At 44.9% G+C, this 13892-nt stretch overlaps 1 protein-coding gene across 3 annotated transcripts in view; it reads left to right on the top strand.

The window, feature by feature from the left end:
• LOC143961241 (complement C3-like) overlaps window positions 1–13892 on the top strand; it is a 649911-nt gene that overhangs the window by 629590 nt on the left and 6429 nt on the right. For all 3 annotated transcript variants that reach the window (XM_077470478.1, XM_077470476.1, XM_077470477.1), the window contains 2 exons: window positions 80–163; window positions 11039–11174. In XM_077470478.1, coding sequence (XP_077326604.1) covers window positions 80–163; window positions 11039–11174 — 220 coding nt within the window. The remainder of the gene's footprint in view (window positions 1–79; window positions 164–11038; window positions 11175–13892) is intronic.

The raw sequence follows: 13892 nt of genomic DNA, 5'->3' as shown, positions 1-13892 counted from the left end.
GACTTTCATTCAAGATTTCGGAAAAAAAAAACTGACTTGTTATCTTTGTGTTTACATTTCTTGATATTTTGATCCACAGTATACAGGACAACACTCAGTGCCATCAAGGAAGTGGAAAACTATGTCACCTATGTGATGACCATTAAATCAGTCTTAAGGGAAGGTAATATAAGCCTATCTATTTTATTTCATACTTTAAATAAATTATGCAATTGCTAAGGGGGTTAAGAGAAACTAATAACTGAATGTGCATGTGCCACTCAAGAGCACAAAAAAACAAATACAAGCAAAAAACTCAATAATACATAAATCCATCATTCATATGTGTTGTATAAGCAACAACCATTGACCCTTATTGTTTTTTTGTTTTGTTTTTTTAAAACAACACTCATGATCATACAAAAATCACACAAAAAAACATAGATACAATAGTGATTTTTAAAGTGCAAATAAATGCGCAAAACATGTCAATAAAAAGAAAAAGCATTATTTACATGAATCTGTAGTGCTTCAGTGCAGTTCTCCAGTGCTTCACATCAAATAATATCTTATTGCGCAAACACAAAATTCCTGTGCTAAACACCACCAAGATATCCTCTGTGATAATGGGTGCCTGCTCACTTGGAAAATAGGACCCCATAATTTACAGGAGATCATCAAACGCAAGAGACACCCAAAGGGTTAATATACCTCCACTGCTTCCCTATCCAGATCATAGTCTCTTGCACTCCCGGAAGTTATGCAGCTCTGGGTACCTTAAGGGTTAACAGACCTCTTTCCACTTCACCACCAAAATATCCAGCCATACACAGAGAAACAAGAAAAGACTCAAACTAATATTTTTTGTAGGATAAACGCAAATGCACTTACATATCACTTGGTATACACAACAATGAATTACATCGCCATACAAGTATAGGGATGTAGTGATTTCCTAAATTATTTTTGCTGTGTATTGCGATCTGTTAGTGTAGTGTTAGTCATAATGTTCACTCATAGTGTTCACTGAAACCGGACTATCCGCCTTACATTTGAAATGAACGGACTTTCCCACACATGGAGGAAAGTCCGTTCATTTTGAGTGCGGCTCCAGGTAGCGGGGACTAGCTAAGGTAGTCAATGTCGCCGCCTTCGGTGGTGAGATTGACACGTCGCTGGTCCCGTCACCTGGTATGGACTTAAAGGGGAAGCCCTATGCCGAAAAAACGATCCATATCAGACCCTTATCCGAGTACGCTACCTGGCCGGTCAGAAAAGGGGGTGGGGACGAGCGAGCGCCCCCCCCCCCCCTCCTGAGCCATACCAGGCCGCGTGCCCTCAACATGGGGGGGTGCTTTGGGGTGGGGGGCAAAACTACTTTCTAAGCCTGCCGGACTTTTAGGTAAAAAAAAGTCTGCCGGAGCCCACACACGGGAAGATTGTCCGACGGACTCGAGTCCGCTGGACTTTTCCGGCGGATTGTTTGATCGTGTCTATGCGGCATAAGTGTCCAGTGATTATTCTCAGTCACATGATACATAGTGTTCTCCTTCTGCACATTATAGATATTTAATACCTGGCCAATTAGCAGACCCAGGGAGCCTGCTGTGCATGCTTGGAGAACTATTAAATGTTTGAGTCACTTTCTGCCCTTTCTCTTTCCCTCCAGTGACTTTCCTTGAGATGATGGCTTTGTGATCCACTTATCTAGGCCTCAGGCCTTAGGGCCTAGAGGTATGGAGTGTTGAGGGATCTCCTGTCATGGGAAGTGTCCCTAAGCTGTTGGCGAGATGAAGTGCTACTGCCCGTTCTGGAAGCAAAGCTGCGATTGTCCTACCACCGGTATGGTCAGTGACAAAACTGGGAAGCACCACATGAACCTTCCCACTGCTGTCCTGCCTTGTACTTTAAGAGCTGAGAATACACAAGAACCTCAGTTGACAAGGAGCCACCTTTATGAGATGTAGTCCATCCAACAGAGTTCTGTGACAGAAACATAGTGAGACCATGTATGGGACCAGAGACTGTGTATTGTTAATGGAACCCTCAGGTATCCTGTGTTTCCTCCACCACCCTTCCCACTCTTTAGCACGTGCATTATTAAAACATATAAAATGTATTCAAAGTGACTGGTGCCTTTAATTAATCCACCACCACCTGTGAAAAAAGACTTTCACCCTAAAAAGCAATGTACCTGGGACATTTATCACCAAGTAAGTGGGTCTGGGACATTCACATGTACCTATTGAGCCATCAGTAGAGCCAAATGTACCAGGACTGGCTACCAATAGCGTTACACAAGTAATGCCCACTGCCCATGCTCCTGCAAACAGCCCCAAGGACAGCAACCCTCCATCAAGCATGATGACATCACTGCAGAGTATTTGTGTTTTGTGATCTTGATGAATGACACATACACATTCCATTTTTAATTTCTATTAGCGCTGCAGTTACATCCTTTATTTTGCAATTTTTTTTGGTTTGGTGGTGAGAACCACTCATTAAGTGCTGGCATGCTGGTAGGTAAGGGTAAGGATTTTTATGTTTGTTTTATTTAGTTCATACTTTCTAATTTTATGATCAAAGCATCTGGAATGGGTTCTGTTTCAAAGCCAATGTTGAAACAAATACTCATGGACTGAGATGCTATGGGGGAGATTTACTAAAACTGGAGCACACAGAATCTGGTGCAGCTCTGCATAGTAACCAATCATCTTCTAGGTTTTATTGTCAAAGCTTAATTGAACAACCTAAAGTTAGAAGCTAATTGGTTACCATGCACAGCTGCATTAGATTCTGTGTTCACCAGTTTTAGAAAATCACCCCCTGTGCCTCTTTCATGTCTACATACTGTAATGAGTATCTATTCTGCTTTATAGATTAATGGACATTCAAATGGGTGTTGGATGTACCACATTATATATATTTTGTGATATGTGAGATTAAGTTATAGGCGTGCGCACAGGGCATGCAGGATTTGCCTGGGCACACCCTAATCACCACATGTGCATTAGCATTATCCAGGGGTGGCACCAGGTGGGTGGTTGGGGCTGCCAGTGTAAATGCTCCCATTATGTTTAGGGTGTAACGTAATATGCTCCCAATCACCTGTCTCCCACCACCAGAGCCTCCTTCCTGTGACAGCAGATGGCGTTCAATTGTGTTTAAGCTTTGGGGTGCACACCCTAATGCAATAGGCTGTGCACACCTATGGATTAAATAAGCATGGGCAGTCAGTTGCTTCTGCTAAACAATTTGACTTTGAAAATTACACTAAAGCTACACAGAGATGTGGGGTGACAGATATTCTAATCCAGCTATCCAGCTTTTTTTGTTGTACAGATTTACAATATTTTTGCTCCACTCCTTGAAGTACCTTCCAAATGCTGAAATATATACACCCATCAGCCATGACATTATGATCACCCACCTAATATTGAGTAGTTCCCCCGTTTGCCACCAAAACAGCTCCACTAGACAAAAAAAATCACACCACCTCTGCTGGCTTGCCTTATTCCAATTGTGCATCCTGGTGCCATCTCTTCGCCAGGCAAGTGACATGCTCACCTGACCATCCATGGTAAAAGAAAAAAAATCGACTCCTGAGACCAGGCCCCTTCTTCCGTTGCTATCTTGTCTTGTTCAGATGCTCAGGTGCTTTTGCCGTAGGCATGAGTCAGCAGGGGCACCCTGATCGGTCTGCAGCTATGCAGCCCTATACATAACAAACTGTGATGCACTGTGTGTTCTGACACCTTTCTATCACAACCAGCATTTACTTTTTCAGCAATTTGAACTACACTAGCTCTTCTATTGGACTGGACTACATCAGACAGTTTTTGCTCTCCACATGCATTAATGAGCCTTGGCTGCCCATAATTTTGTTTCCAGTTCACTGGTTTTCCTTCCTTGGACCACTTTTGGTAGGTCCTGACTACTGTAAACCAGTAATATCCCACAAGAATTACAGTTTTGGAGTTCCCCGACCCAGTCGTCTAGATTTTGGAATTTGGCCCTTGTCAAAGTCACTTAAATCCTTACACTTACTGTAATTATAAAAAATATTACACAGAGCAGCACTCACTAAACATAGGGATATTAGATGTCAGAATCTATATATACACAGCCACACAAATAAAAGTGTGGCTGTGTATTAAAAGTAGTTTTTACTTTATGTAGCGGCATCTCCGACCTCCAAAGGCCTAATGGTGACCTCCAGAGTTAGGGAGAGCTGAAATCCTTCTTCACAGTATGGGTTACTAGGCATGGTGGATGTAATGCAAGTTGAAAACATGGGCACCAGTCACATTTTGGATGCGAACAAAAGAGATTTATTGTCTCAACAAGAATGGAGGGAGAGGGGGTTTAGGGTCAGGACACCCTTAGGCAGATGCAATAGGAATTTAGCCTGTATGCAGCAACTGTATTTGTAGAACTGCTGTGTCCTATGGCAACTGAACTTTGAACAGTCTATAGAGATCCATACATGTAACTCACAGTAACCTGTTATAGATCTTTTCTCACATCTCACAGTATTTTACTGTAGATCTTCACTCACTGAGCTCCCGGTCTCTCAATAGACTTCAAGATCCCAATAGTCACTGGATCCCCTGAGCTCTTCCAAAGCTAGCCCGCTGTATTGTCCTCAAGCAGTGCTAACTCACTGGGTCCCTGGCTTGGCACTCTGCTGAAGCTTTCCCACTTGTTCACCGTCCCAGCCTAGTGAATAAGGCTGCTCTGGTACTTCTTCAGACTTCCATACACTGACATCTGATAACCAAAGTGGTTGTCCCTTAATGGTAACTGTGTCTCCTTTATTTCTGACCTTGACACTCACTTGCCTCTGATAACAGGAGTGGTTGTCCCATATGGCAACTGCTTCTCCCTCACCATTGGCAATGATGCAGTTCCCCATCTGGTGGAACCTCTGTAACTTGGTTGGGCTTCCAGCCGAAAGCCCCAACCTCGCACTGCTTCTCTCAAACCTGGATAGGCCTCAGACAGCCTAGCAGCTAGGTGCTCCCGAGATAGGCCTCAGGGTTCTGGCCTAGCAATCCGTCCACCCAGACAGCCATCTGGGTGGCACAGAACCACAATCACCCGACTCCTTCAGAATAAATAGGCTCTCCCAGCAAGCCAAGGGACTAAAGAAAACTCTGCCAATAGGCTTAGACAATCCATCCACTCCTAGTCTGAATTCACTATGCCCTAGTAATTCTAATGTCAAAGGCAACAATGCCACCTAGTGACAGAATAGAGAGGTGCATCAAAACGAGAGTTAGGGCTCTTTCACAAATGAATGTCTATTTTCACAGACTCTGTTTGCTCAGCAAGGATCACTCCGTTGATCCCCACTGAGTCGGCAGATGACAGGTCCATCTCTGCTCACTGTGGAGAGATGGACCTGTCAGATATTCGCTCCAGAAGAAAATGGATCTGCCTGTCTGTTTTCATCCGATGTAATCCACCAGACGGATGGAAAATAGGGTTTCTATCCCTCTGAATTTAGTGGAGCTAAACTGCATAAACCGCATGGAGCGTCCATTCAGGTCCGCCTAAAAAAAACTGACAGGAGGACCCAAACGGTCCGCATGTGTGAAAGGGGCCTAAGGGAAAAGCCAGTGAATCCCCCATCAATCAACCAGGCTAGTTACCACCTAGCAAGCTTAATTTGTTAGGAACCCTGCTTACTACCAGGGTGCTACATTTAGAAAATAGAAATATGTGCAAATCTTCTAATTAAAAAAAAAAAACTGTCAACCAACTCCGTGAATGTATCTTGAAGAGACGACTAATGCCGCGTACACACAAGCGAATTGTCCGGCGTACTTAATCCAGCAAATAATCCGGCGGATAGTCCGGCGGACTTTCTACCGAACGAACTTGGCCACACACGGACACACAGAAAGTCCGGCGTTTGCTAGCGCAATGACGTACAGCACGTACGACGGGACTAGAAAAAGGAAGTTCAATAGCCAGTAGCCAATAGCTTCCTTTTCGTACTTGCTTCTGAGCATGCGTCATTCTTAGTCCGCCAGACTAGCATACTGACGAACGTATTGTCCGCTGAAACCCAAGTCCGGAAAGATTGGACTGCAAAAATACTTTCTAAGTCCGCCGGACTTTACGCTGGAAAAGTCAGCTGAAGCCCACACACGATCGAATTGTCCGGTGAAATGCGTTTCAGCAGACTAAGTACGCCAGACAATTTGATTGTGTGTACGTGGCATTAGACACTCATTCCCTTCACCACAAATAAAGTTTGCCATTAACCAAATATGAAAGATCCCCACCACAGAGAACGGTCAGGCATGTAATTAACAGACCAACTTCCGGTTCCAATAATTGCAGGCCACATCCACACTAGGGGTAAAAGAAAATACAGCATGTACTGATGCCATTAGCCCCCTGGTCCCCTGATGATGCTGTTTAAAGATGAAAAATGTTGGGGGGACTTAATGTGTCTCACTGTATGGCCAGCGGCAAGGCTTCAGTACATGCTGTGACATGCTGTATCTTCTTTTACCTCTAGTGTGAATGCAGCTTGATCTGACATGCAGATTCTTGGAATCACTGGAACCAGTAGATGGTGTCTTGCTTTTGAATGTCTGGAAGTCTGTTAATTACATGCCTGACCGATCTCTGTGGCGGGGATTTTTCATATTTGGTAAAAGATCAACCTTATTTGTGGTGAAGGGCATTAATGTCTTGGTCTACTCTTCAAGATACATTCACAGAGTCAGTGGATAGTTGAATGTTTTCACTGGTTCTTTGACTTTACAGTTTTTTTAGGAGATTTGCACTTCACTGATGTTTTTCACTTGATGTTTGTGGACTTTTTTTGTATGTATGTGTATAAATACTTATATACAGTATCTCACAAAAATTTGTACTCCCCTCACATTTTTGTAAATAATTTATTCTATCTGTTCATGTGACAACACTGAAGAAATTACACTTTGCTACAATGTAATGTAGTGAGTGTTCAGCTTGTATAACAGTGTAAATTTTCTGTCCCCTCAAAATAATTCAACACACTAATATCTAAACTAGTTAATATCTAAACTGCTGGCAACAAAAGGAAATATACCCCTAAGTGGAAATGTCCAAATTGGGCCCAATTACCCATTTTCCCTCCCCGGTGTCATGTGACTCATTAGTGTTACAAGGTCTCAGGTGTGAATGGAGAGTAGGTGTGTTAAATTTGGTGTTATCACTCTCACTCTCTCATACTGGTCACTGGAAGTTCAACATTGCACCTCATGGCAAAGAACTCTCTGAGGATCTGAAAAAAATAATTGTTGCTCTACATAAAGATGACTATGCGAAGGTTACCAAGACCCTGAAACTGAGCTGAAGCATGGTGGCCAAGACCATACAGTGGTTTAACAGAACAGGTTCCGCTCAGAACAGGCCTCGCCACAGTAAACCAAAGAAGTTGAGTGCACGTGTGCAGCCTCATATCCAGAGGTTGTTTTGGGGAAATAGACATATGAGTGATGCCAGCATTGCTGCAGAGGTTGAAGGGGTGGGGGGGGGGGGGTCAGCCTGTCAGTGCTCAGACCATATGCGGCACACTGTATCAAATTGGTCTACATAGCTGTTTTTCCAGCAGAAAGCCTCTTCTAGAGATGACGCACAAAGCCTGCAAACAATTTGCTGAAGACAAGCAGACTAAGGACATGGCTTACTCAGGGCCGGTGCTACCACTAGGCGGACTAGGCAGCCGCCTAGGGCGCACTTCCGCCTAGGGCGCCCCGCCACCCTCTGTCTGCAGCCAGCAACTATGTCCGTCTCAACACAGCAGGTAGCCGCTCCCGAGGCCCTCCGTACAGTCTCAGAGGCTGCGGGTGGAGAACTCTGGTGCTGCCTGTGACCATCTAAAGGGATGCCGGGGATGCTCTTTGCTGGTGTTCTCACTTCATCCACAGTAAATCAGAGCGGAGAACAGATATCCCACTAACACTGATCACTGTAGGAGGAGGGGGAGGGCGGGGGACTGCGGGGGACTGAGCACACTTCACCTCTCCTTCCCGGGATCCTATTCAGTCTGGTGCCGGCTGGAGCTCTGTGGGAATCCACTGATAAGAGCCGCATGTGTGATCTCCTGAGGAGCCAGAGAGACACAGAGTCCTCTCGCTGGTTGTCATCCGCAGCTGACTGACTACCCATCACCATGGGGTAAGTGTGTGCCAGGACACCCCCCCCCCCCCACCTGTATATGGTTCAGTCCTCCCACTATCACTTCTATGCAACTTTCTCTACTTTTGGTCACCGATGTGTAATAATGGGGGGGGGAGTCACCCTGTGTGGTAATATGTAATAATGGGGTTCCTCCTGTGTAGTATTACTACCCTGTGTATTAATGTGGGGTTATCTGTAATAATGGGGGCAACTCTGTGCAGTAATTAAGGGGTCACCCCGTGTAATAATGTGGGGTCACCCATGTGTAATAATGGGGGTCAACTATTGTGTAGTGACGAGGGTTACCCCTGTATATTAATGTGGGGGTCACCGCTATGTATAAATGTAGGGCCACTCCATGTGTACTGATATGTAATAATGGGGTCACCCCATGTGTAGTGATGGGGGTCACATTCCCTTTTCACTTTATTGAGGACTTGCTCCCCCCGAGGTGTTTTAGAGTGTGTGTGTTCCCACGTATCGTGTTTTAGTGCCAGTTCACACTTGTGCGATGCCAGACATCACATGTAATTTGCAGCGCACTGCTGTTCATAATACATGCGATGTCTGTGTGGGTGCGATGTCAGCCATACAGATAGCATGGCTGATATCGCACCGCATTCGGTCCAAACACGCACAGGACCCTTTTTTCTGTTCGGACCAGAATCGGATCGCATGTGTGTTCACACATATGCGATCCGATTCATTTCCAAACTGTCAGTTCGCAGTGCGATACACGAGCTGAAATGGGGGTGTCGTTAACATATAATGACACTCCCCAGCAGTTGGCATACGGCGGTGTGAACTGCCGTGCGTTTCGGGTGCGATGCTGGAACCCGCAGTTGATTCGCAGGGTTCTCGCATCGCACTAGTGTGAACCGGCACTTAAGGAAGCCTATTAATATCAATGGGCAGCCGTGTTTGCGTGAAACGTGCAATAAAGGTGCAAATGTGATTTTTGAAATCGCTTCACACCAATCTGCATTATATTGCAGTGCGGTCTGTTTTGGTGGGTGTGTTTGCTGCATGTGTGGGGATGGCATTGAAAAAAAAAAAAATCAATGGATCCCATAAATTTCTGTATTTTCATGTGGTGTGGGAAAAGTGCAGAAATCATACAATCTGTTATCGTACGAAGAAATTTTTCAAGCATGTCCGATCGTATATATCAGATGAACTATCATGATTGGCTCTGGAACGCTGTGTACAATCAGATTATCATACGATCGATTCAAAAGCAATATTTTTTGCTCTGATCATGTGTATGGGGGCTTAAATAAACAAAATATTGCCTCTGCAGCTGAAGAGGGTAGCAGTTGAGTGCTCAACCATGGAGATTTATAGTTATGTAGCGGGAACAGGGCTGGTGCTACCACTAGGCAAACTAAACAGCCCCCTAGGGCGCACTGTTGCCTAGGGGCACCTGGTCACTGGTGTTCTACTCTTTTCTCTCTGCAGCAAGCAACTTAGCCTCAGCATCACCAGGCCGCCACTGCTCCGTTTGCACAAAGTGTCAGAGGCGCAGCGTTGGCAGAGGACTGTGTCTGTGTCCCAACTCCTGAATGAATGCAAGCAAACATTCATTGGTAGGCTGCATTGATGGGCGCTTCATTAAAAAGGTGGGGTATACATGGGCAGGGCAAAGGGGGTGGGGTCAGGGGTGGAGCCAAGGGGGTGGCAAAATGAGGTTTCGCCTAGGGTGTCAAAAATCCTTGCACCAGCCCTGGGCTTACTGGAACAATGTCCTGTGGTCCGATGAGACCAAGATAAACTTATTTGGTTCAGATGGTGTTCAGCGTGTATGGTGGGAACCAGGTGAGCTGTGCTGGTCAAGTATGCACAAATGTAACCTTAAAGGGTAAGTTTACCTTTATCTGTAATCTGTAAGGTGAACTTGCACTAGATCCCCTCCTCACCCCCCCCCCCCCCCCCCCCCGCAGTCCTGCTGACCTGTAGCCTGGCGATCACCCGTTGGAGACATTGGGTCGCTGCCTCACCGGTCCGGATTTTAGAAATCCCCTCTGCTTAATCTCCTAAATGTACCTCGCAAAGAGGTACATGTAGGAGCATTCTAATTAGTTGGTGGCGTCACATGGGTGGCACTGACCAATCAGAACCAGTGTAGCCCATTCTGTCACTGCAGGCAAAGAGGGGAGAAAGCCACTGGGATTTAAAAAATCTGGACTAGTAAGGTGTCTATACGATCTGACAGTGTGGGGGGTCGCCAGATTCAAGATTAGTGAGACCCGGGACAATGGGAAGGGGGGTCTAGTGTAAGTTCACCTTACAGACACTTTAAGGTATAACTAAAGCCAAAAGTTTTTTTTTCAGTTTTAGACAGAGTGTAGACAGATTAGAATTCATGTCAGGTTTTAATTGCTGTCTGTGCTCCCATTAAGGAGAGTCACCCTCTCTATTTGTCCTGATTACCATTATCTTTGAAAGTGAAAGTAAAGTAAAATCAAATTTTTTGGGTTGTTCCCAGAAAAGTAATAGAGGGAAAATCGTTCAATCGGGACACTAGTTCTGGTGACCTTAATTTGAAGGAATTTCCTCTCACTTCTTGTTTAGCTATGGGACAGGAAGTGAAGGGAAATCTCCGCAACAGGACAGAGATGGCGGGAAAAAAAATCTGACAGGGATTATAACCTTCCCTTACTCTATCCAGAATTAAAAAAACATTTTTTTTTAATATAATGACCAAATCATTATGGCGTCTTAAATTTATCAAAACATACTGTGTTCTTGGGTAATCAACATCTTGACACTTTAAATTCATCATTACGGCAACAGGTCAGGTTGAATATCATTAACTACCTCTGGCTCCCTACAAGTAAAATATTCATATAAATAATGTGCTGTGTTTTTTTCATAGGTATTGATGTAGTTCCTGTGAATGAGGAACGTGATTTTATCAGCCATGGCAAATGTCGACAAGCTCTGAATTTAGAGATAAATCGGGACTACATAGTCTGGGGAGCAGCCAAAGATTTGTGGCTTTTGGCATCTAAGTAAGTGGCATTAAATTATATTTCAAGGTAGTTACTACCACCAATCCCTATTAGGCATTACAATATTGTCAAAAGATAGAACAGCTTTTCGTTAATGACTATTTCAACTGTGTGATGGTCAGTCAGAAAAATGTCTGCTTTATAATATAAGGGGGTACTATAATGATGACAAACCTAAGGGGATCTTTCCCTCCACTAAACCATCAATGTAAGTGGTAAGATTTTCATTGAACACCAATGTAAAGAGGGTCCTACTCCAGAGATAATCAGCGCGAGGGGACTCTTCTTTCTTTTTCATCAATGTAAAGGGCGCGTATTCGCTAATTACCACCGTAAGTGGGCCTTCTCCATTAACCACTAGATTCTGTTATTTATTTCATTCTTAAAGCGGTAGTAAACCCGCAATTTTTTTTTTTTTTTTTTTTAAACCTGCAAAGCAAAATGCATAATGAGCTAGTATGCACCGCATACTAGCTCATTATGAAATACTTACCTTAGAACGAGGCCCCGACATCTGGCCCGATCCACGCCGAGGGAGCCGACATGCTCCCTCGGCATCTCTTCCGGGTATCGCGGCTCTGGCGCTGTGAGTGGCCGGAGCCGCGATATCGTCACTCCCGCGCATGCGGGCGGGAGATTTCAGTCCGGCCGCACGAGCGCTGCCGGATTTTCACGGAGAGAACCCCCTTGTGCGCATGCGCCGCTGCAGTCAGCGGCGCATACCGAGGGGAATATCTCCTAAACCGTACAGGTTTAGGAGATATTTTTTTTTACCTACAGGTAAGCCTTATTATAGGCTTTCCTGTAGGTAAAAGTTAAAAAATTGACCATACAACCACTTTAATAATGTAATCTATAGGTTCTACTTTAATTTTTCAAGTGTCACTGGACAATTCCTCCCGTCTTGAATTTAACTGACCAGAGAATTCCCCAACAGTGATATCACACCAAAAAAAGAATAAACAGATGCTCTGACTCTTATAAAGTGCATTTTTGAATTTTACAACTTAAAAACTTAAAAGTGTAAGTCTACCCTAACAATAAAATCCCTGAATCTACAGACATACCATTCTAAGACTAACCTATCTAGCCCTGTAAAGAAGAAATCAGTATACATACCTTTTCTGAAGCCGATCCGGTCTCCAGTGGCGGAAGCTCTGCAGAGGACACGGGGGACAATGGCTGTGAAATGAATGGGAAGTGACGTCACCCGTAGAGTTACTATGGGGCTTCCGTTGTCGGACATGTCCTCTGCACCCCCCTTCACATCGAAGCCTGACAGCTCAATGTGGGATAGGGTGGGAGCAGCTGCAGAAAAGGTACAGTGGTGTGAAAAAGTGTTTGCCCCCTTCCTCATTTCCTGTTCCTTTGCATGTTTGTCACACTTAAGTGTTTCGGAACATCAAACCAATTTAAACAATAGTCAAGGACAACACAAGTAAACACAAAATGCAATTTGTAAATGAAGGTGTTTATTATTAAGGCCGGGTTCACACTATAGCGATGCGGGAACGCCGCAAATCCGCGGCGTTTTCCCGCATCGCATACCTCCCGCCGGCAGTTCACACTGCCCTATGCGGACGGCTGGGAGTGTCAATGTTATGTTAATGACACCCCCAGATCCGTCGGCATATCGCAGTGCGATCTGCCGACTCGCACAGGAATCGGATCGCATGGTGTGAACCACCATGCGATCCGATTCTGTTGCGGACCCAAAAAAGGGTCCCGTGCGAGTTTGCTGCGGGAGCGCTGCGAATTCAGCCATACTATCTGTATGGCTGTACTCGCATCGCTACGGAGATCAGATGTGATTTTCTGTGCGAATCACATCCGGATCTCCCCCCGCAGCGGTGTGAACCGGGCCTCAAGGTGAAAAAAAATCCAAACCATCATGGCCCTGTGTGAAAAAGTGATTGCCCCCCTTGTTAAAACATACTATAACTGTGGTTGTCCACACCTGAGTTCAATTTCTCTAGCCACACCCACGCCTGATTATTGCCACACCTGTTCACAATCAAGGCATTACTTAAATAGGAGCTGCTTGACACAGTAAGGTCCACCAGAAGATCCTTAAAAGCTACACATCATGCCGAGACCCAAAGAAATTCAGGAACAATTGAGAAAGAAAGTAATTGAGATCTATCAGTCTGGAAAAGGTTATAAAGCCATTTCCAAAGCTTTGGGAATCCAGCGAACCACAGTGAGAGCCATTATCCACAAATGGCGAAGACATGGAACAGTGGTGAACCTTCCCAGGAGTGGTTGGCCGCCCAAAATTACCCCAAGAGCCCAGCGACGACTCATCCAAGAGGTCCCAAAAGACCCCACATCAACGTCCAAGGAACTGCAGGCCTCACTTGCCTCAGTTAAGGTCAGCGTTCATGCCTCCACCATCAGGAAAAGACTGGGCAAAAATGGCCTGCATGGCAGAGTTCCAAGGAGAAAACCACTGCTGAGCAAAAAGAACATCAAAGCTCGTCTCAATTTCTCCACAACACTGATGATCCCCAAGACTTTTGGGACAACATTCTGTGGACCGATGAGACAAAAGTGGAACTCTTTGGAAGGTGTGTGTCCAAGTATATCTGGCGTAGAAGGAACACTGCATTTCATAAAAAGAACATTATACCAACAGTAAAATATGGTGGTGGTAGTGTGATGGTCTGGGGCTGTTTTGCTGCTTCAGGACCTGGAAGACTTGCCGTGATAAAAGGAACT

The sequence above is a fragment of the Lithobates pipiens genome, unplaced genomic scaffold (assembly GCF_037356315.1).
Source record: "Lithobates pipiens isolate NorthernLeopardFrog02 unplaced genomic scaffold, aLitPip1_a1.2 Scaffold_8, whole genome shotgun sequence".
NCBI lineage: Eukaryota > Metazoa > Chordata > Amphibia > Anura > Ranidae > Lithobates > Lithobates pipiens.
This window is presented reverse-complemented; position numbering and strand designations above follow the sequence as displayed.